Source organism: Phoca vitulina, unplaced genomic scaffold (assembly GCF_004348235.1).
Source record: "Phoca vitulina isolate PV1807 unplaced genomic scaffold, GSC_HSeal_1.0 scaffold16, whole genome shotgun sequence".
Classification (NCBI taxonomy): Eukaryota; Metazoa; Chordata; class Mammalia; order Carnivora; family Phocidae; genus Phoca; species Phoca vitulina.
Window position 1 is genome coordinate 10,728,135 of NW_022589719.1, and position 24,999 is coordinate 10,753,133.

General features: G+C 36.8%; 1 protein-coding gene across 1 annotated transcript in view; it reads right to left on the reverse strand.

The window, feature by feature from the left end:
• DCDC1 (doublecortin domain containing 1) overlaps positions 1 to 24,999 on the reverse strand; it is a 465,966-nt gene that overhangs the window by 215,059 nt on the left and 225,908 nt on the right. Inside the window, exons 11-13 of the mRNA XM_032415097.1 lie at positions 21,812 to 21,982; positions 6,196 to 6,297; positions 2,781 to 2,944 (exon numbers count right to left, since the gene is read on the reverse strand). Of these exons, the coding sequence (XP_032270988.1) occupies positions 2,781 to 2,944; positions 6,196 to 6,297; positions 21,812 to 21,982 (437 nt within the window). The remainder of the gene's footprint in view (positions 1 to 2,780; positions 2,945 to 6,195; positions 6,298 to 21,811; positions 21,983 to 24,999) is intronic.

Below are 24,999 nucleotides of genomic sequence, written 5' to 3' on the forward strand. Positions count from 1 at the left end.
AAAAGCAAAGTATTTAGTTGAGAAAAACAACCAATTGTCATTCATGCAATTTTCATTTTTAAATGTATAACTATAATGCAATACACCATTAATATTCTCTGGAGCTGATAATTAAATGAATTCTTAATATTTGGCTATAAATTACTATTTTTTTTGAGCTCACTAAATGTTATGCTGATTTGATTTTTCTTATTACATACTGTTAGGTACTTTGTTTTATATTTAACTATTTGAGAATTAAAATCAAATAGGAAACAGATCTTAAATAAAAATAATGGCAATTGGTACTATCTCAACTATGAGCCATTTTTTTTTTTCTAAATTGGTGACAAAGCCTTGCTATTTAACTTCATAATTATAGGACTCAATCACATCACCTGTGTAGGATTGTCAAAAATTTTTAAACTGATTCTAAACATAAGAAAACACACAGACAAATCCAGAATGTGGGACGTTCTACAAGAAAAGTGCCTGAACTGTTAAAAAAAATTCAATGTCATGAAAAGCAAAACAAAAGGTGAGAGAATATTCTAAATTAAAGAGAACTAAAGAAGATAACTAAATGCAATACATGAATCTTACTTGGATCCTACACTACAAAAAATTCTAAAGCACATTTTGGATAGTTTAAACATAGATTGTATATTAGATGATGCTACATTATTGTTGACTGTGCTAGATCTTACAATGTGGTGACACAGAAGAACATCCTATTCTTCAGTTACATGATCTGAAGCATTTATGAGTGAAACTTTAATGATTGTCTGGAAATAATCTAAAACCTCTCAAAAGAGAGAAAGGGAGATATAAGAGGTAAAACTAACGAGACAGACTCTAAACTGGTGAACCTAGGTGAAGGATACATAGGTGTTCATTGTACTATTCTTTCAAGTTTTCTGTAGATTGGATATTTTCCAAAATAAAAATTGGGAGACAAATAATTACAGGACTCAAAATAAAAGCAGATATTGGCAAAATCAAATTTTATAAATGAGTAACCTAACTCCCCATATCAACACATTAAAATCACTGTCTAAAAATGAGTATCATTTACTTAGTACATATTGCACATTCTCCCAATATGTTTTAAACGAGATCTAGAAAATAACTTTTAGACATAAATTTCAGAAATTCCAATAGTAGGAAAATACTATAATGGTTTCCTAGTGCTTTGGATTACTGGGTTCAAAACCAGAAAAAAAATATTCTATTAAAATAACGATGACATATAAACAAATATACACTTATGAATTCTTCTGGCTACAATCCTCAGTTGATTTTAGAGTATTCCAGATACTTAGCATTTTACTAAGTGATTCCACAAATATGATCCAATAAACCAAGAACAAGTGTTTCATCTTATTAAAAATACTGTATTATCACAAACATCCTTAAAAACATCAAAATTAGTCATTGCTTTCAATTTAATAATGATATTTAAGAAGAAATTATTAGACACACATTTTATTAAAGCCTTTCCTTGTAATTGGAAGAGCTTGCTAAATTATTCAAGAATCCTTGCCACTGTAAAATTCATCACTGTTCTACCATTATAAAAACAATTCTCACAATGTAACGAAATTATATTTTGGAATCTATCTATGGAAGAAAACATCATTCCTTACATATATTTTTAATTCTATAAATTACATGGCGTAAGAAATTATTAAACATTTTAATTTCCCTCTCCTGGGAGAGAAAAAATAGAATTTTATCATATACTACCTACAACTATTCCTACCAACTTCTTCCAAAACCTTCATGAATTTGTGAGTAGATTTATTTCAGTATTTGAAATTTTGACTCTTAGATTGTATAGCAAATCCAATCAGCTCCTCGTCTGTCTATGCTATTTTCGTTATAATTAATATACAATCAATTATACTCGATAAGCAAAGTTATTTTCCCCTATTTCCCTTATTCAGATAAATAAAGGCTTAAAAAATTTTAAAGTGGGCAGAAAAGTGTGTTTAAGTTTCCTGACAAGCAGTTTCAGAGTTCATCTGGATGTGTCCTGTCAAAATATGCATACATTTCTAAGATACTCCACACAACAGCCCAGCTCATCAGTGCCTGTAGACTGCAGCCTTTCTCTTTTCCCAGAAACACAGATAATTTTATGCAGGAATTTACCAATCTACAAAAATTTACACAATGCTCAGCAATAACCAGTAATTATTGTGGGATAATGTAAGGCGCTTTTGAGGAATATAACTTTGATAGGATAGGGCTTACAAGCTTTACCAATTTATCTTTAGCTGTCCTGTCATCGGTGCTTAAAAGGTTAAGACTTTATTTGTGAAAACATAGAGAGATAGTGGGGAATCATGTTGTCTACAGCTTCATAAATCTTGCTTAAGATCCTTTTCAATTACCATCCATTTCTCCTTTAAAAAGGGACAAAAAAATAGAGGAGTGGAAGCAGGTCAGGGCAGTGTGCGACAATGACAGTGTGATGGGTTTGGGCCCCCCGTGGCGTTTCCATCTGCTATCATTAAGGTGACTACTCAGACATGAACAAATCCCACTTGCTGTGCTGACAGGCGGACTTCAAGAACTATGACAAGGCATTAAGACAGAAAGTCAGAGAGAGAGAGAGAGAGATGTCATATCTCACAAACAATACTGCCTCACGAAAAAACGCCCCTGAAATTTTATTGGAATTCAAGATTTTAAAAAAAATTCATAAAGGGTGCTACTTGGCTTCTCAACTCTCCTTTTAAATTAGCTTGCCCCTGGAAAGATTGAGGACAGACAGAGAATAAACACCTTGCTCCTACCTGTATGCTTTACCATAAGAGACCCAAATTTTTTGCTCATTCTTCAGCAAAAGTGGATTCCTAATTTCTTGACCGTGCTCATCAAAAAGCCGGATTGAAGAAAAATTGAGGCCTGATGGGTTGATGGGAGATCCTTGAAGCCTTTGATGAATCCTGAGAAGTAACTTGTGATGGGGGAAAATAATGAAGAAGGAGAAGAAGAAGAAGAAGAAGAAGAAGAAGAAGAAGAAGGAGGAGGAGGAGAAGAAGAAGAAATAATAATGTAAAATGTGAACATCTATAACAAACTGTCTCTACTCTGTAACAAATGAATCCAAACAAATGATAATTAAATTCATATAGAATGTTAAAAGAAGTGTGAAATGATGGCAATGTTTAGCTCAGTGTAAAGTAACAAAATGAGCACGGGCTTTTAACCAGCAGGGGGTGCCACAGGCTCGTGATTGAGCTCTGACCCTTTGGCACGGGGACTGAAAGCAGATGTGACAGCCTTACAGAAAGAGCATTTAGCTTCTACACACGGTAACAGTCCTCTTTGATAAAGGTTATACTTTTCTTGTCCGAGCCACACATTTTGTTAGGATCCTTCCGGAGCACGTTCAAATTTTAGAATCGGCAACCTCCCCGTCCCCAGCTAACCGCAGATAACCAATGATAGAACAACTCACCACTTACAGGACTGCAAAAATAAACATGATTTTCAGCCGATGTTGGTTCACTTAGAAGAACTCTTTTTAAATGTAATTCAATTAAGAGCCTTGCAAAAGCTTGTGAGCTGCTTCAATAATGAATGTTTTCACGTTGTGAGTAAGCCATAATTGAAATGTGAAGTATGAAGTGCTCTCATTTGATATTTTAAATACTAGCATTGTCAGTGTTTGCTTCTATCGTACATTTAGGCCTGCTAAACCATCAAGATCTTCCTAATTTCAGGCACATTTTAAATGAAAGTAAATCCCCCTGAACTGTGTTGCCTATGGAATTTTAGAGGACATTTTTCCTTATCCATCAACTTTGTTTGAATGTTTAGGCCTCTGCTCTTTCCTGCTCGGCACCCCACACTATCCACCACTCTGTTCACCCCCCCGCACCCCCCCCAGGCTTCTGTCCTCTCTCCCTTGTCAGTTCTTGTGTCTCTCAATTTCTTGTTACTCTGTAATCTCGGCAGGGATGCGGGTACATTTGTGGCCTTTTCTTGTCCAGCTGCTGTACAGGATGCTTTTTTTGCTCCTTCTATTAATTCCCATTGAAGACATATTGAGAAGCTAAATGCCGAAGCTCAGAGGAAAGAAGACAAAGTCACGATCTTGTCATATATCTCAGTTTCCTCACCTATTGGCTATAAACTCTTGTCTGGGTGAAAGATTTTCTTTGACCAGCAACTATATTTACAGAACACCTAAGATTTAAGCTTTGTTGTAACTGGAGATAAATAGCCATATCTCTGACTTCATCAGCTCTGCATTGTTTTCCTCACCTCTGTGTTGACCAGATTTTTACCCTTACGCATCAGAAAGGCTGAAAACAATGACACATTTTTCATCTCATTAAAGTTAATACTTCTCATCCTGCCTAACCAAGTCCTTTGAATTAAAAATAATGATTACTATTCTCCTTGGGAGTATAATAAACAAGGTGCTAGAGCAGTTAAAAATCTGCATTGTTTTTGGTTTGGTTCATTGGAACCACAAACATAGTTTGAATTCTATAAGACTGTTTTTACAAAGCTTCATGTTTATTTCTGTGTGATCTCAGCCCTTGAGCTTATTTTTTGTTGGTCTGCTATTATTTCAGAAAACATGTAATGGTGATCATCTTTTAAATCACAGTGATTCTGTTTTCCAGGCATCACCTTTTTTTTTTTTTTTTTTGTAAAGGGGAAAGATATAAAAGATTTAAAGCCTGATCCAAGAAAGAAATGTGTACACAAAGAATAGGATATGAACACCTGACCACTTAACCAAATTCATTTTCACAGGAGTAGCATTGCAATCTCTATTTTTTCAACTTGGTGAAAGACTGCATTTTAGGTGTTCAAAGATGCGCATTCAACAGCCAACAGGAGGTAAGGGCCTTGGTGCCTTTCATCTCTAGGTCATGGTTAGGGCTAGCCTATGGCAACCAAAAGTTGTGATAATTTTCACCCATTTATCTCTAAAGCTATAATCACCAGGCCTTTATAGGATAAGAATTTGTTCAGGGACCTGAGAAGAGTGTGAAACATCTTGGGTTAATAATTGAGACAAGTGAGCACCAAAGGAACAGTCATCCTTGGGTATCACAAGGGAATCTCCCTAACAGAGAGCTTTATAGTGCCCCTAATTCAAGTTTTCCCCCAGATCTACTTGCATATAAAAGCAAAGCATAGATCAATTACAGCATGCCATCAGCCAACACAAGAACTTTCTACAAAATAATACCTGCCTGTATAAGATAAAATAAATGCTGTCTTTAATTTTAATGTACACCAAAAAGTAAAATATTTTAAGGCAAGTAAGAGGGAAAACAGGTAGAGAATTCTAGGACGGCTTTTATACCATGGTGATTCATATAGTCAGGGATATGATAGTAAAAAGAAACCAACCAAGGCTCTTGATCCTTCTCTCTCTAATCAATCAAGGTAGCATTTCCTATCTCTCCTGGGCCCAGCCAATGATCAGATCAGATGAAAATCGCCTAATTCTATACAACTCTTGTGTTGTACTCTCCTAACTCTGTGTAACTGCGAAGGCCAGGTAATGGATACCACCAGGAAGAGGTAAGTCTGAGGGTGCTAAACTGAAGGGGGATAAAAAAAGGAGCAAGTCTCTGAACAAAGGCCAAGGAACAGAGCCCGAAACACTGGTGTATGCTCGAGTGCATAACCCCAATTTGTAAACAACAGGGCATTCATTGTCCTTTTATGCAAGACAAAGACCCAAAATAAAGACCCTGAACATGTTGGTTCTGCCTGAGAAACATCCCAATTGTCTGGAAAATAAGCAAAGGTAAGAGTGCCTAAGATAGACCATCTGGATGTGCCTGCAATGAGCACAGGAGACGACTAAGGCTATATGCTAGTTGTTCAGTGTCTAGGGCTTAGAAATACCCCCAACCCAGAACATACCCTCCACTGAATATCATGTCACTTCTTTTTGAAGTGTAAACAAGAGGGCAATCCCAGAGTCCAGTGTAGACAGATTTCCAAATACAGGCATAATGAAGGTTAAGACACTGTTAAGGATGAGGCCAAGAGTTAATACTCTTCTAAAGCTGAGAGCCTAAGAAATTCAAAAGTCAAGCTTGAACTATCAATCTTTACAGAGAAGCAAATGATTAATCTTCTCAAAACAACTTTACAGATGTAATTGTCTAAATTAACTACAAGTAACTCGAGGGACATTTCCCGCCATAAATAAACACTCTGTAAACTCACTTTTTCCATCATATCACCAGTTTGAGTTGGGCTATTAGACTCCAGGTCTTTTATGCTGATGCAAACAGAGATCTCTCCAGTATCTTTACCATTTTCAAATATCTGAAAAATAAGCGCATTCAAAATTAAAAATAAATACATGCACCTACACATTTGTACATATGTTTATACACGCATATATAAAGGCAAGCAGTCCTGGCTTCGCACAGTATGGTGTCAACTGAAAGTCATGCATGTGGGAACTGTGCAAAGCAAGGCCTGCCTCTATGAACATGTGCAAGTAATGGGCAATGAAAATCAACAGGACTAGAATAGTATAAGAAAGTCTCTTGTTTCTCCTTTCAGTTTCAGTGTCTTTAACCTGACTGGCATTCCCTACAACTTTAAAATAGAAGAAAACGTGGACGTTAAAGGAAAAATCACTAACTGCATTGGATGCTTAAATGGAACAAGCACCAAAGAAAGGTCAGTTAGCGAACAATTAGCTAGTTCATTTCATTCTTCTTGAAACATATAAAGCCATGAATTACATGAGGAATCTTTGATTTATATTTAAAACATATCAGTGTTCATGGGTTGACTCAGCAGAGCATGCAACTCGTGATTTCAGGGTTGTGAGTTCAAGCCCCATGTCGGGTGTAGAGATTACTTAAAAATAAAACCTTTAAAAAATAAAAATGATAAAATATATCAGTGTTCAGCTCATCTTCTGACTCACTAAAAGGAAATTCAACATGAGAGATTTATTGCATAACAGTACAATGAAGCCATCCATTTTAAGTGCACATATGCAACAAGTTGTTGAGAACAGAGATAAAATTCTTAACATTGCATTATGCAACACTTGCTGAGAAAAAAAAATGCTAGCAAGCATTCTGGTCCAAAGTATCCAAACAAACCGTCCAGAAGGAGGGATTCGCAGTGAACACCATCCCCTAACCATGTTGTGGACGCATGTGGGGTGTGCCATTCCATTCACCAGGCTCTTAAGAATAGAAGCAGGCCAAGAGAGGCCTGATGAATAATTTAAATCCTTGCTTATTTTATTTTTTCTCAAAAGTTCTTTTCTTCCCTTTCTGATACACCTATCACATCAGAGCATTGTATTTCTCTCTAGTACTATTTCCAGAGAAGATAATTTAGGAAAATACCTTATTTAAAAAGAAAGAAAACCATCTGTTTTACTTTTGAGAGAGTTTTGAGAGTTATTTAATTAGTCCTAACCTAGCTTGGGAAATAATGTGCTTCAATAGCACTTCCTTAGGTTTTAGAAAAAAAAAAAAAAGAAAGAAAAGAAAGAAAGAAAGAAAGAAAGAAAGAAAGAAAGAAAGAAAGAAAGAAAGAAAGAAAGAAAGAAAGAAAGAAAGAAAGAAAGATTTTTAAAAAAGAGTAATAATGTTCAAGAATTGTAGGTGTTTTTCTACTCAGTGCTTTTTATCGTGCTGATAGTCCGCGGAGATAGTACAGCTATCAGCCTTGGTACGTTGATATTCTCTACCCTATAGCATCTTTTGTTAACCAGGATTTTTTTAAAACTTCTTTTCTGAGTACATATACAATTCTGAGCAAGAAATCCGTCTACTTTTGCAAGGAACTTTATAAACCCAACCCAGGGTTGCCTGAAAACCCATGGGAAATAATGTGGGTGGAGAATCTTACTCTCCCAACAATCTCTTCAGAGCCCTCACCTGGAACAAGAGCTCTTAAACAACAGGGACATTTGGTAAGGATGGTCACAATTCTGGGTGTTGCGCATTCTGCAAAGTTAGCGTTGACCAAAGCTCAGTTTGGGGAACTTACTGATGTTCCTTTGTCAAGACTTGCTAGATGTGGAATCAGAGTGCAGAAAATTATGTTCTAGAAAAGAGCAGTGTGAGTGCTCACTGCCAAACTGAGAAAGCAAAGAGGAGTTGGCCAAAATCTAAGACCTTCATTAGCATACTGCTTCCTTCACTACCAGTAAGAAGTCTGCCCTTCTATATCCAGAAGTGTTCTCAAAAACAAACAAGCAAGCAAACAAGGCTCTGGTCTCCAAAAATCCCTATAAGGGCATTTAAAAATATACATGTGTTTTAGAGTTTAAGTAAAAGTTTAGGTGTTTAAGTGAAAGAAGGTTGCCCTCCAGTAGTCATTTGTATAATGTATTGTTTTCTGTATTTTTACAAAAATAAAAATTCCCTAAGATGAAATGCTATGAGATGCTACTTTTAAGGCCCACCTCTCATTTTTAGGGTCTTCATTACTATGCTCATTTTTCTAAAATCCAAGTATTTATTTTTTTCTTCCTTTGCATGAGAAGTATTTTTACTTCTACTGTCCAATGTCTAAACAAAGATTACTCTCTAAACAGAGTTTCTGTGATTGACTAGATATAGAAAAATTAAAAAATAGTCTACTTTTATTTTCCTGCTGCCTGATCCTTGGCTTAAGAAAAACGACTGCTGTATTGGCTTCCCAGTGGCTCTCTGCATGGCCTCACCTCCCTACAGCTCTAGAATTATATTCTTATCCTTGGAGTGGGATGATGGAAAAAACTAACTGAGACTAGTCTTGGGTCCTAAGGAATAAGATAATAGAACCTTTAAAAAAAAGTGATCCAAATCCTCTTAAAAACATGGTAGCTAATGACTAGTGAAAAAAATACCTATGAATAAGAATTTACCTCTATGATTAGTTACAACAAGTAAAAAGCTTTAAGGAGTGTTTTCCATGAACTACAGTCTTTTTACTCTCCTTCATGTCAATATTGACTTTTCTTAAGCAGGATTAAATTAGATTAATACCAATGTTTTATTGTAATGTTGTTGATTGATTCACTCAACAAATATTTACTGAGTGCCCATCATGTGCCAAGCACTGCTCAGGTGCTTAAGAAACACCAATGAGCTAAGATTCCTGCTTTTGAGCAACAGAACATGTAAGTAAATTATATAGCATAGTCAGGGTACATCCAGGTCTTGTAAGTGCTAATTGTTAATTTTTTTTGTTAAAGAAAGACCATCAAACTATATAAGTTTGGTAGACTTTAATAGAATTTGGTGGGCCTTCTTTAACAAAAAGAATGCAAAATTACAAGTGTAAAACTATATACAAAATATTCATTTAAAGTGAGAAAAGAAATCACAATTTACACACATTAAAAAGCTCACACATAGCAAAAATATTACAAAATATTTTCATTAATTAACTATCCAACACACATATTTTGGCTGAATTGTCTTTGATCACCTTTTCATGTGGTAATTTGGTAACATTTTCTATAAGGAGACTAGAAAGATAATTCTTCCCTCTAGCACGGTTAATCAAAAATTTTTTTTTATTGATTAGAAAAATCTCTTTCCATCAGGCTCTATGCTCATTGCAGAGTGTGCTTTGGATTCTCTCTCCCTCTCCTTCCCACTCTCTTTCTCTCTCTCTCTCTCTCAAATAAATAAAGTCTAAAAAAAAATTTTTAAAAAAAAGGGGGGGGCACCTGGGTGGCTCAGGCAGTTAAACTCCTGACTCTTGGTTTTGGCTCAAGTTGTGATCTCGTGGTCATGGGATCGAGCTCAAATAAATAAATAAAATCTAAAAAAGTTGTTTAAAAAAGAAAAATCTCTCTCAGCTTCACAACTTTGTTGGCCATTTCACAAAAATATTTAGGATTGACGTCAAATTTGGGGAAACCTTAATCAGTTTTCTTTAAAATGTGAGCTGTAAAATGTGGAAGAATTTCCACAAATAGTTGGCTTTATTATTTTCACACCATGTTTTTCCTCCACCACCTATATACTTTTGATGCCAAGCACCCTAGTCCATAGTCAGAAAGCAATACACTCTGTGGCCAGCAGGTAGTAGCCATCTTCCTGGAAGCTCTTTCCACATCAGAACAGCTAGCACTAACTGAACCATATGTACAGGGAAGTGACTGCAAAACACTAATTACATTCCACTATACCCAAACTAAATGTATCCCCAACTCAATATCCCCCTGCCAGACCTCAAAAATGCTTGCAGCCACTTCAACACCAGTTGGTACAAGGGAAAACTTGACAGGAGAGGAAGCTGGAGTAGAAACAGACAATGGTCTCAACCAATTACAGTTAAGATATATTTGCAAATTTTACAGGAACACTTGGCCATGTACACCCATTGGGGTGTTTCTCCCAGGGTTTTGGAAGGGGCCTATGCAGGGAAGGAACCCTGAAGCTTAAGTTTCATTAGGGTCATGGTACATGCACCCCTGAGATTGTTAGAAGGTGGTAAGTGCTATCTAAAAAAGGGCAGGGGATATAGGGTCTGGGATCAGGGAGTGTGATGGGTATGGTAAACACCATATGAAGCGGGTGACCAGAACAGGCCTTCAAGAGAGGAAAGATTGGACTTGGCAGGGTGAGTTAACCAAGCAGATAGGCTGGGAGAAGAGAATTACAGGCAGAGGGAGATCCTTGAGCAAAGAAACTAAGGCAGGGATGTGGCCAGTATGTTCTAAGAACTGCAAGAAGACTAAGGGTGGTAGAGGGAGATGGAGAGTAAGTAACATGAAGTCAGAAGATTAGGGATTGACAGGGAAATGGGGAATCTTTGCAGAGCAAAAACAGGATCTAACTTAAAAGGATTATTGTGGCTGCTGGGCAGAGAGTATATACTGCAGGGAGTAAGAGCAATCTAAAGAGTGGATGATGGTGGCTCAAATCAGAGTAGTAACAGTGAACATGGTGAGAAATGGTCCATTTCTATTGTTCATTCCTGAGTAATTTTACTTGCTTATTTGTGTATTAGCAGGGTTGGGAAATAAAATTTGTAGCTAGGCTAGTATTTCTGAAATATGTTGTCTGTGTGTATGGGTATAAATAAATCAAATTAAATATAACTGTTCATATGCAGTATTTGTGAAGGCAGAAAAATACCAATGAAGTACTAAAGGAATTTTATTTGTATATACAGTGACCAAAACTTAAACCTTATGGGGAAAGATGACCTGAATGCGTTTTGACCTAATGTGGTTCTTTGACAGGTTTGCCCGGCATCATCCATCATATCTATTTAAGGACTTGTATAAGGTCTAGTTCAGTGCCATTATCCAGCCTCTAATACTATAGGTCTGGTTAAGAGCTGTGGAGCAACAGCAGGTTCCCAGACTGTCCATAACCGCTGGGCAGACCACCCAGGAAGCTCTTCTGTGTGTGAGTAGAAGGCCAAATACCAAAGCTTCAAAATCCCTATGCTGTCATGGGTACAGTGCTGTCAAGAGGCAGTAAGAAGAAAATGACACTGCAGTGTGTTGCCAAAAGTTGGGAGGCTGTACGGTAACAGGATTTACTACCAGAGGGCCAGGGAAGAACAGGAATATAAAATAGCCACGCAAAAGTACTTGGTATATTTCAGGCGGATATAATTAAATATGTTGAAACAAGGTTAACTTACACATTGTTTTGGATTGTGATCCCCAGAATGCAGACTCTGAGGCCAAGATTTACTCACAGGAAGTGTGCCGAGGAGCCTTCTCCAGGGCGACACCGCTGAGGGAGTGAGGAAAGCGGGAGTGGGTAGATGAAGGTGAACTGGATGTAGTTGCAACGGAGGCCTCTGGTGGGAGCCCTAGGGTTGGAACGGCCGGCCCTTCAGAGTTCCAGAACTGAGGCAAGGGAGCCCCGCCTTTGCACTGTGTGGGAACCAGATGTTGGCGGCAGCCTGCCCTCAGGATGTTGGGCCTAGTCTTGGGAAACGCAGGTCCTTTACCCGGAGGGCAACTGCCCAATAAGGATATAGCTATGGCAGCTGAGGGGTGGGTATCTCAGTCTTAAAGAGGGGATTCTGGCACTGTGGCAGCCTCCCCTGCACACACGCCTGGCGGTCCAGAGTGCAGGGTGCACAGTCACACACGTGAAATCACTCAATACTCAAAGCAACCACATTTTACAGGGATGTCTCACAAAGGTTAAATGACTCGCCCCGGGGCAAATCTGCTCATAAGGGGTAAGGAGATCCTCAGAAATCAAATCCTATGGTGTTTTTAATTACAAACATCCAAGTTCACTCTTATATCTAGTATTAGAGACTATCATAAGATGAAACTTAATATGAAATTTTAAGGGCACAGAAAAGTATTTTACAGTAAGAGGTTTTTTTAACCTAAGTCAAAGAACATGAAAATTAAAATGAAATATCTGTCTTATGTGAGACGCTAATTAGCCATGAAAAAAATCTGTATCCAATCAGAATTCAAAATCACGTTTGGAGATAGAAAATCAACTCTAGCTGAATTAACATTATGTGTACATTAAATCAAATAAATGTACTGTTACGTTTTTCATGTTTATAGACTTGCAAGATAATTTTTAGAATATTCACGTTTTCTATATTTTCTCAAATGTATATTATAAATCAAACAGTAAACATGTCTAACTTAAATATTCAGATAAAGTGATAACCACAAAGCAAATATGAAAATTATGGGATTCAGGCAATGAAAACTTAATAATGAATTAGTATGTTTATACTACATACACAAAAAAGTGTTTTAGTGCCTAACAGATATCTTTAACTAGTGTTTAACAGGTAAGGAGCCAGTATGTTTTGTCCCAGGAAATGAAAATAAACTTAAGTGAAAACAAATTATATAGTTGTTAAACTTTATCAATCTAAATGGTATCTGGACCAAAAGACAAATAATATTTAAAAGCCCATTAAAGGGATACCTAAGAAAAAAATTTATTTTAAAAGAGACCCTTTAAATTTCCTCTCTAAGTTGAAGCAGAGCTCACCATTTAGCAGAAATAAATTGGGTGACTGCCTACAGGGTAGGATTTCACGTGAGAGCCAAAAGACTCTGATCCCAAAAATATCTCTCCCACCAACTTGTCAATACTTGAAATGCCACTTAGAGATTTACTCCTTTGTCATAATTAAAATACCACAGAGGAAATGATATTCAGCCTTATAGGTTACTGATCCTTTGAGGCTGTGATTTTCAATCTCGGCTCTCTGGAATCCCTCAATAGGCTTGGGGTGGGGCTGGGAGATGGAGGGCAAGAATGGAGGTCTGTGGTCCTATGTGGGAGAACAAACCTGATGAGTGAGTCTATTGGGGCAGCCACCATCCTGGTTTTAAATAGGGTAGATCCTACTTTCATTTATATAGTAGATTCCAAAAAAGAATTTTAATCTAAGAAAGATTTTTTTTTGTAAACTATCTTAGCTTGAAAGAAAGTATGGCATGCCCTTTTCAAAAGAGTAAATCTTGAAAAAAGGTGGTAAATGAGAACATGGGGCACCTGACAGTCTAAATTGTGGATTCAGGGGGTGGGGGTGGATGAAAACCAACAGAGGCTGAGGATGGAGAGGCCTGCAAAATGGCCAGGATAGGCTCCACAGTTAAACTAGGAGCAGGACTGCATTCCCCTGCCTTTAAGCATTTAAAGTCATATTTCAGAGGAACCTGGCTGGCTCAGTCAGTTGAGCAGCCACTCTTGATTTCAGCTCAGGTCATGATCTCAGGGTTGTGGGATAGAGCCCTGCACAGGGCTCCCCACTTAGCATGGAGTCTGCTTGAGATTCTCTCTTCCTCTCCCTCTGGCCCTCCCCCACTCTAAAATAAATAAATAAATCTTTTTAAAAAAATAAAGTCACATTTCATTGTTTTGTTATAATATTTCCTTTAAAGAGCTTCTCTCCCATCCCATTTTTCTGTGTCTATTGGCAAAATAAAATTTCCAAAACAAGGCGAATGGTCTACAAAAATATTTTCTTTGTATCCAATTACAATTCTCACCAAGTTCAAGATATGAAAATGTTCAAAATTATCTAGATGACAGTGGCAAGGCAAATGTGCTTGCCTGTCATGTCCTAAGCTAAGTAATTTCAATAAGCCCTTTTTACATGAGGATGTTTCAAGAAGAAACGAAACAAGGATCTCACTTTGTCTAAATTAATTTAGTGCCTAAAATTATATTTAATTGGGATTAAAGTATCAGGTATGCAGGTCCTGTCAGTAGTTGGGTATAATATGATATACTATATATCAGAGCTTGGTAAATTAAGGTTTTGGAAGCTCCTGAGATCAATATATTTCTTTTCAAAGAAAATAAGGACTTCCTTTTGATGAGAAAAACATAGTCACATCCCCCAAATTCTATTTCACTAGGGGAAATGAACATTTTAAGATTAAATATGACTTAGGGGCGCCTGGGTGGCTCAGTCAGTTAAGCGTCTGCCTTTGGCTCAGATCATGATCCTGGAGTCCTGGGATCAAATCCCGCATCAGGCTCCCTGCTCAGCAGAGAGCCTGCTTCTCCCTCTGCTACTCACCCCACTCGTGCTCTCTCTCTCTCTCTCTCAAATAAATAAATAAAATCTTAAAAAGAGATTAAACATGAGTTAAATCATCAGACTTCCCCAAATTCTCAGCCTCAGAAATCATATTCTCATCTTTGGATAGAGTACATGTTTTTAATGCTATTCAGTGTCTTTTTAGAATATATCAAATATGCCTATAAATTTAATTATCCCCTTAATATGAATAAGTACTCTGGGTAACTAAAACCTATACAAAAGTTTGCCATCTATGGCAGTCCATTTTTATTTTAATATGTAATCCATTTTTATAATAAAACATTATTGAAATTGTACGTAGAATCTTAAGTAGGTGTAAATGTATCACTTCATTTGCACTTATTAGAAAATCTGTATTCATTTCTATGTTCAGATGATGAATTGACACTTGATAATATTCATGGTGAGTTGGGCTAACATAGATGTCAGTGGGTAATCCAGGGGACGGGAGCATATGTAGGAAGAGAATCTCAACGACTTGATCATCTCAAACACTCTGTGAAAAAGCTAATTGAGAGGTAAAAACAAATTAACTGCTATGGAGAAGGACAATCTCCCTGAGAGAGAGCGCACGTGCCTACAGCAGTAAGGTTCAGTGGTTGCATTTAGTCTGGGTAACTGCTGGGACAGTAATCCAGCTCTGGCCTGTGGACTTTCCCTGCTGACTGCCCACCTGGCAATTCTCTGGGCACCTTCAAGGCTGTCAGGACTGTGCAAGGAAAGCTGGTCTCATTACAACCAGCTCTGCATGGGAGCGGATACCCTGACCAATTGCTCTTCCCTGATTTTGATACAGACGCAGTTTTTCTCTTCAGCGGGTCTAGGAAGGGAAGACTGTTTCTTCCTGTGCATAGAGATTTACACCTGGCTGCAAATGCCTGTCAGGAAATAGGCTGAGGTGAGTACACTGGCATTTCCCCCCAACAGTAGAAAGATGAAAGAAAAAAGAGAGAAAGAGAGGGAGAAGAGAGAGAGAGAGAGAGAGGAAGCCAGCCAGCCAGCAAGCAAAGAAATTAAAAATGGAAAGTAGGGTAGATGAGCAGTTTCCGTGCCTACTGCTAATAGTTATCCCATGAGATGTTGGAAGGCATTCATAGGATCTCAAGATTCTTTGCCTTTAAAATGAGCAGTCCAACACTTGCCTACCATGATAAAATCCACATATAAAAACTGAGAATCTCCATCATATTTTGCCCAACATTTAAGGAATGTTCTTAAAATCATAACAATGACCTTGAATATTCCAGTTTTTCCACTCTCATCATAATTCCTTTGAAAATGAGTGTCATCTTGGAACGTTTTAGTATCTGTACTTAACGCATATCCTGAATTTGTTTTTCCAATGTTTATTCAAATAATGTAGGTGAAATAACACAGCAGCTCAGGGATTACAAATACATATCTGGGAAAAGTGGGTTAAACAGAAAGACAAAAATAAGGGCTGTGCAGTGGAAGTAAGACATAACGCACATGCAGTGATGAGGCCATTCAAAAAACCTATCTTGCCACTCTTTTATGGATAACCTCAGCTGTCTCCTTCTATTCATTTAATTGCTCCATTGATTCCTAAATATTTAAATGAATTTTCTATTAATACATACGGTCAGAAAACTTTAAACTTCTTTTTAAATGACCACCAAATAGAACATAAATCTCAAATGGATTCATGGTGCTCTTGTGCCACTGGTAGAGAAAGTCCAAATTCAAATACCTAAATCCAAATTCAGATATCCAAAGCATAGGGAAGGCTAGGAGGGTATTGCAGATAAAAGTTAGCATCTTTTCTGTTATCAAATTATCCCATTTTCTAAAGATAAACAAGCCCGTGAATTAGAATGATAAAGTTGTGGTAAAAAGCTGAGAAAATCCACACCTTAGTTTCACTGTCTTCAAAAGGTGTCACATGGCTCTAACTGTACAAAAATAATCATGGACATGGGCCACGAGGGTGTTCTGGGCTTCTCTGCGTCTTCCCATAGTACCTAGGACAATGCCTTGCAGGCAGTATGTATTTGATAATGTGTGGATTTACTGCACTCTTCACTGAAATTTGTCTTTCTGTCACTGGCAGAATACAAATTGTTAGATGCATACCATACAACCCAGAAGATGAACTAGATGTCGGACAAAGATATTCTTTTAAAAATAAATCTCTGAATTATCCCTTTAACAAAGCTTAAATTTCTTTATGCTGTGAGAGAACACTATAACCAAACCAAAAAACAAAAACAAAAACAAAAATGCACACTGTGGTTATGACTACATAGGGCAAACAACGTAAAAATAGAAAGGCTAAAAATCTCCAAATCACAGCCATCTCAATCTTTTTTTTGTTTTGGTTACTAAATTCCACCATATTTCCCTTGCTCACAACCAGAGTGGATTCATGTAAAGTTAATGACGATTAAGCTTCAGGACCCTTACTTGCTCCAGCCCTGAGAGTATCGAAGTTGCTGGGAGCTATAGATTATTGTAAGTAGGGAGGGGAAGCCAGCAACTCGCTAGCATTTAAGGAGTATTTCCATGTAAGTACTTCTGAGAAAAACTAAAAAAAAGTCTCAAAAGAAAGGGTCTAAATCTCCAACCCTCCATTAATTTGTTGTGATTTACTTTCTCAATCTAAATAAATATCCACTTTCAGGCCTAATTTTAAATAGGTTCCTCTCCCCCCAAATTATATAAGCTGTAGACCTCACAGAAACTGGATCTGCCTCCACTGACAGCAAATGGAAGGCAACCCACGGAGCATTATTGACCAATTGTGTGTGAAAAGCACTAATTCTAGTGAAAAGACTTCCCTGTACCCATCTTCCCCTCGTTTCCCCTGTGCTGTCTCCCACCCACTCATACATCCCACATTCTTGTTCATCAATTCTCTGTCACAATCACCCAACTTCCTTCTAGTTTTTCCACCCACCATCCCTTAAAGCTTTGCTAATACCCTTTCCTATCAGTCCTTTCTTTCCTGCTCTCCCAGGGAAACGCTAACATTTCTGACAGCATCTCCATGGGGACGAAGAGGGGGAGTTGCAAGAAAGAACAGGACTGGAAAAGCAGAAGTCATTGAGCCATGGCTATAGCAGATGTTCTCAAAGTGGCTGGGGGGGGGGGTGTAGTATTGACAGAGGATGTAAGGTAAGTGAAGGTTTGGATTAGTAAGCAATAACTCCAAAAACCTGAAGGACTTCATAAATTATGGTGCACACTGAGTGTGAATACTAAAGCTAAAAACAATAAGATTTCATCAACCAAAAAGGTCCTATGATGTGAAGGCAAGAGAGTGTACCAGAATACAAAAAAAAAAAAAAAAATGCACACTGTGGTTATGACTACATAGAGCAAATGAATGCATATGGAAATGATATGCAAAAGTGAGAATGGTCATATAATAAATAACGTGATTATGAGTGACATAACTTTTTCTTAAAATTCCCCTAATATTGTTGTGTTTTCAATTTTTTTACAGGAAATTTTCCCATACCAGGGATGGACATTTAGGTTGTTCTCAGTCCTTTTGTTTTATATGTCCATTTAAACTCAGTACTGTATCATGCCATGTAATTGCACAAATGGGACTGAGGCTATATGGAATACAGAGTATGTCCTTTTGAGAGGCGACCTACTGGTCGCCTAACCAAAAGCTCCTATTTCTAAGTTATCAATGAAAGATACAATGAGGATGAGAACCTCAGTGAAGAGGAGAAGACAACCATGATTTTGAATCATACCTGGCCTTCAGCCCATAGTTGAGAGCCACTGCTCTAGAAGATGATGACAACACCATCCATTATTTTGGCTCTTAAAGCTGAGCCATGGATATGTGTGTATATATATATATACACAAACACACACACACACATATGTGCATATGTATATAAACATAGATGTGTAATATACATATACATACATATTCAACAGAGTGAATATCAATATCATCAAACAGAAAATTAGAAAGATGATCATCCCAATTTATTTTATTAATCAGGCACTTTTCTAAGATCAAAATGGATAGAAAAGGGGAAAAATAAATTTTACTAGAGCCGTGCCTTTGAGTTATAAATAGAAAACATTTTATTGATGTATCATCTAATACTCTACATAGGACATACTGTAAGGGGGGATAAAGTTGTTCATAACGACAGAAGATATGGTCTTGGCCACAGTAAGTCAGAGGTAACTGCGTTGGAGATGTTGCTTCAAGGAAGGGCAGCTCACCCACACCCCATGGGAAACTAGAGTTTGGCCAGACAACAGATACAAACTGATTCTGGAATTAACAAAGGATGGCATGCTGTGGCCTTTGCTCAGTATCTCTTCAGCTGGAATTAGCAAGTTCTCCCCCACCGAGGAGGAAGTACAGAAAAAGGTCTCAATTCTAAAATTTGCAATTCTGAATATTTGCAATACGCTTTGCTAGTCCGTTTTTATCACTACTATCTGGCTATTTCAGACATAAGAACTGGTTTAGAAAATTACAGATCTCAGTTTCTTTTCCATCATTCCAAACATGTATTCCCAACAAGTTCAAGTTACTACAAGCCATCACTGAATACAAACTTTGGAAGAGATGCACAGTAGCACACCATCATATAGTGTTTCTATGAAACAAACATGATAGGCATAAATGACTTCAAGGAGAATAGGTAACAGTAAAACGTAATAAAATAATTAGGAAGTGAAGACTATTACCTTTGATTTTAATGTGACCTACTTAATTTTAAGTTTATATAATTTTTAATTATGGCTGTATTTAACAACTGGCTTACAAAATTCCTGAAAGTTTAACCATCAGCAGTCTCAACCAGTAGAAGCAAGATTCAGCTTAACAACTCATTAAATCAAAACCTCTGGGGATGCCTGGGTGGCTCAGTTGGTTGAGTGTTAGGCTCAGGTCACGATCTCAGGGTCGTGAGATCAAGTCCTACATTGGCTCTGCACTCAGCAGGAAATCTGCTTGAGATTCTCTCTCTCCCTCTCCCTACACCCTTCCCCTACCCCTGCTTGCATGCTCTCTCTCTACTATCTCTCTAAAATAAAAATAAATAAATCTTTAAAAAAAGGAAAGGAGAAAAAAAACAACCTCTGGAGGTGGGGGCACTGATATTTTTGGGGTTTTTTTTGTTTTTTTTTTTCAAACACTTGATTTCTTTTTTATTAACATACAATGTATTATTTGTTTCAGGGGTACAGGTCTATGATTCATCAGTCTTATAGAATACCCAATGCTCATTACAACACATACCCTCCCCAATGTCCATCACCCAGCCACCCCAACTCTCCCACCCCCCTCCACTCCAGCAACCCTCAGTTGTTTTTTAAAAGGTCTCCAGATGATTCTAATATGGCAGCCAGGATTGAAAGACCAGTGGTCTATGCTAAAGCCTGATGGGGCTGATGTCCAGGTTTCTTGGAATATGAGAAAAGGAATTTATTGCCTGAGAGAAATTGGATGTTCCAAAGGGGAAAACTGGGAGAAAGGAGAGAAGCTGAGTACTTCATGGGAAAAGAATGATAAAGACGGAGGATGTCTTGGGAGTAGGGAGAGGGAACTCAGATAAGACTAGGGTGACTAACCATTCTGTTTTGCCTGGGACTGAGAGATTTCCTGGATGTGAGGTTTTCAGTGCTACAATCAGGAAAGTCATGGGCATATGAATGGAGGCACTGGATTTTTCATTTTAATTAGTTTTTATTAATTTAAATTTAAATAGTTACATGTGGTTAGGGGCTACTATATTGGACAGTAAAGAGAGTCTAAACAAACACAAGAAGATGGCTTCTTTGCATATATATATTTCCTCTTCTGTTTGCTAGTATGGAAAGAATTATGAAGCATATTAAAAAAGAAATATATGAGAGTAGTAACTCAGATCCTAAAGTTAAATATTTGCTATCAAGCCCATGTGCTAATATGAACATGTGATAAAAATTACTCAGAAATATGCAACAAACTTGTGAGAAAAAAAAAACTTTTCTTTTTTCCAGGACATATGATGGTTGCTGATACAAATGAATGGATAAATGGTATTAAGGCAAACATGCTCCCTCACCTAGCTCCTCTCTTAATCAATAGCAAGTACTTTGCAAAATGTTGGAATAGATCTGTAACCAAGTCAGAAATCCGGAAAAGAAAAATGCTACTGGATGATCAGAGCCCTTGACCTTGATGTCTTGAACACCACTTCCTAAACCTTTGGCTGACTAGCAGACTATGGAAAATAAGTTATCATGTTTATTGTGGAATTATATTTCCCCAAAGGTCAATTTTTGCATGGTAGTATTCTCATTCCAAATGCAAACATGGGAATGTCATTTTAAAGAATTATAGATAAAAAATATGATGTTCATAATTACAATATAAAGTTTATATTTGTAGACTAAAACTGAATATTAAGAAAGAGGAATTATAGAAATAAAGACTGATCAAAATATAATTACTTTGAATGTTATCACATTCAAAAATATAAATATAATCAAAAGAAAATGATGAGTTGTAATAGTTTGTTCCTTCAATGGAAAAAAGGCCATCCATTGAGTAATTCAATTTTTTTCCTCTCGAAATGTGGGATGTGAAATTATTAGAACAACATTAACTTGACAGACTTAACATGGATACTCGATTACGATAAACAAAAGTATTTAAATTCCGTAACTTTCAGTACTTAATCCACTTTAACCAAGTATGAGTCACTTTTTTTCTCTTCCAGAGATGCAACAGCAAAAGTAGCCTAGGACATTTAGCCACCTTGTCCCGACAAATAACCAATTCACCTTTTTTTCCCAGTATATTCTTAAGTATTGATTTTACCAAGTGAACTCAGATATGTGTCACACTTATCCAATACAGATCCTTTTCCTTGGAAATGTAGTTTGAACATCAGTCAGTCACCTGGCCTTTCACCTCTAATTCCTGTTGCCACTGTCTGTCAATTATTAAAGCCTTTCCCATTTCTCTAAATAAGTTATTTTTTTTAAACTGAAATACCGGGTGACTCTTGTTAAAAATATACGTTTCTTGGAAAAGTATGCAATGTTCACATGATTAAATATCTTCATTAAAATTACTTTTCTGAGTTGAAAACAGTTAAAGTTTATAAATCCACTTTTCAAATGCCTCTAGGTTTCTTCTTTTAAAGCATACTCCCTGAATGGTAGTATCAGCACTTGTAAGCCAAACTCTGGTTTGAGAAAGACAACATTAAAAGAAATTCAAGCTGAGTGGCATTGTTAGAAGGGTCTTCAAATGGAGCAGAGTGTTTTCATCTCTAGCTGAACCCAGTGAGGGTTGCAGAATGACACCCACCTTGAGCTGCAGGTCTCCTGGGATAAGAGTGTTTGCTGGAAGGCTTTTAATGTGTTGGTAGACATAAGAGGAGAATTGCTCCTGCTCAGCCTGTAATTGGGGGCCAAGTTTAGAGAGATGACCTCTGTTACTTTTGATAGCTGTCTGCAATTCATCAATCAGCCTGCTCACCTGAAGGGGTTAAATTACAAGGGTTGTTAGCAAGAAGTAATTGTTGATGTCACACTTATTAGATCTTTGAGTACCTAGTTTGATGGGAGGGAAAATGACTTCAATATAAGAATCTGAGTATAGAGCTATCTTCAAGTAAAGAGAACAGAAGAGATACGCATCCTTCATCAGCTAATTTTATTTATGGGAAAATTTATAACCTTTGCACTTCACTCATATGGAATAGATAGCCATTTACAAATGTTGAATAAAAAATGTCTCTGGGTATGAGAAGAAACAGGCACCTGACAAGTTTGCAAAGGACTTTTAAACTGCTTAACAGAATAAAGTCTTCCTAATACTTCAATTAATCCAATATATGTACCACTGGCAATATTTAATTTTATTATATGACACTGTGTTATGTAAATTTATGTTTTCTCTAATAGATTGGATTCTTACACAAACACTAGTTGATATATGGTAGTGACCAAAAGAGATTAAAAGCAGAAATTCACTTTATTTATGGCCCCTTAAAGTGATTAAATTAGACCCATCTAGCATTATGAATGACTTTGAATAGAGCACGGGCTTTTGAAATAATGGGTTAAAAATCATGGCTCTTCCATTTACTGACTTATAGACTGTGAGCAGGTAATAAAACCCTATCTGTAATGAAGAATAATAACAGCCTTATCATATTAAGAATTAAATAAGATTACAGAATGAGCGACACAATGTCTAACCTATAGTAATGTGCCTAGTGCACATTATATTATTATAGTATTTTCTTTTTTAAATCTAGGTGTTTTCTGCATATCAAGTTTTAATTGTTTTTCTCGGTCTATCTTTCCTATCCCTACCCTTACTTCACATAATGCAGATAAAAATTTGAAATTATTTGCTACCTAGATTCTCTGTCTCACTTCAATGTCCATAGTAAAAAATGGGAAAACTTTCTCCAAGAGTATCCCTTGTACAGACATCTCATCCTCTTTTTCTCTCTTTCAACTGAAAATATGGTATTTGTCCCAGTCTGTACTCAACTCTGATGTTCTATTCATGATTTCTATCCCTTCTCAGATGATTCTGAGAAGTCAATGAAAGCAAATTTGTACTATTATCCATATAACTTGAATATTAATTTTTCTACTCTACCTAGTTAGTTCAAGATCATATATTGTTATATATGGTTATCAAGATTATATTGTTATATATATACATCCACACACACACACACACACACATACACTTTAATGACATTTAGCTTTCCCCAAGAACTTTAGAAGCATTATGTGCATATAAACAAGCTAATTTAAATGATTACTATTTTTCTTTGGTCTTCCATATCTCTTTAATTTGTCCCTATGTCATCAATCATCTAGTCCCTTTATTATTTTTTTAATTTCTTTTTTTTATTTTTTTTTTTAAAGATTTTATTTATTTGACAGACAGAGACAGCGAGAGAGGGAACACAAGCAGGGAGAGTGGGAGAGAGAGAAGCAGGCTTCCCACGGAGCAGGGAGCCCAATGTGGGGCTCGATCCCAGGACCCTGGGACCATGACCTGAGCCAAAGGCAGACGCTTAATGACTGAGCCACCCAGGCGCCCTTTAATTTTTTTTTTTTAAGTAGGCTCCACACCAGGCATGGAGCCCAATGCGGGGCTTGAACTCAGGACCCTGAGATCAAGACCTGAGCTGAAATCAAGAGTTGGATGCTTAACCGACTAAGCCACCCAGGTTCCTCTCATCTAGTCCCTTTAAAAAATCCTTCTCTTAAATTAAGGACTGGCAAACTTTTTCTCTAAAAGGGACAGATAATAAATATTTTCAGTTTTGTGGGCCATAAGGTTTCCATCAAAACTGTTTGACCCTGCAATTGTATTTTGAAAGCAGCCACAGATAACATGGAACAAGTGGATGTGACTGTATTCCAATAATACTTTATTTAGAAAAATAATCAATAGACTGAATTTGGCCCTACCACTGTAGTTTGCCAACCCTTCTCCCAAATTCATATATTTCTTCTCCTTCCTTCCTTTTCTTACAAGTAATACTCTGGTCCAAGCCCTCATCTCCTCATCCTTTCCCCCTCAATACCAAAACACCTACAGAGTGGTCTCTCTGTCCCTGGTCTCTCCACCTCAAATTCATCCTTCCACCTCCACCGAATTAATCTACCTCCAATAGCATATTGAACCCTCCAGTTGCTCCCCGCTTCCTTAGCTTGGTATTCAAGATTAAAAACCTTTTCTACTTTCTGGAATGAATTTCTGTGCTTTCCATAGTACTGTTAATTCTACTATAAAGTTGTAACATTTAAAATACAGAAATAATAAATAACCCAATATTAAATTAGCCAATGTTTCCAGCCTAATCTTCACCACTACCCTCCAGTATTATCCTCAGAAATGATGGATAATAATATCTATCATACCAAAACTAGAGACCAAAACAGGCGAAGTGACTTGCTCTTATAGTTGACAAAATTTAAATACAAGAACCAAAGGCCTTATATAGACTCCAGATGCCATTTCTGCAAAGCACTGATCCTCTCTGAACTTATCCTCAGCCCCAGCATCATATGATTCAAAAAGATTTAATTTTATGTAGTCTTTAAAGTATACTAAGTATCATGCAATGTATTATGCTAGTCAATAATACTGTTCTCTTCAATTTTATGTACTGTACTTTATACTATAGTGAGCCACCAAAAAAAAAAAAAATGGAATTTCAGGCTTTGATTTGAGAACATTTTTATACATGACTGGTTTTACTGTCACAATCCATAGCCTTTCACAGATAGGGGATTTCATGTGACATCAGAAATCAACCAACCATACAATTGATGATGTCATTTGCATTCTAAAGGGTTATTGGTTAAAGCCTTAAAAGTTTCATTTGCTATGAATCCTTTATTGCTTCAAAAAATTTCTCTATCATTTTTGCTATTTTCAATCATCCCATGATTATCTGTTAATGTATGTGAAGTATAATTACATCAATTATCACCTGTTTTTTAAAAAAAATAAGTTAA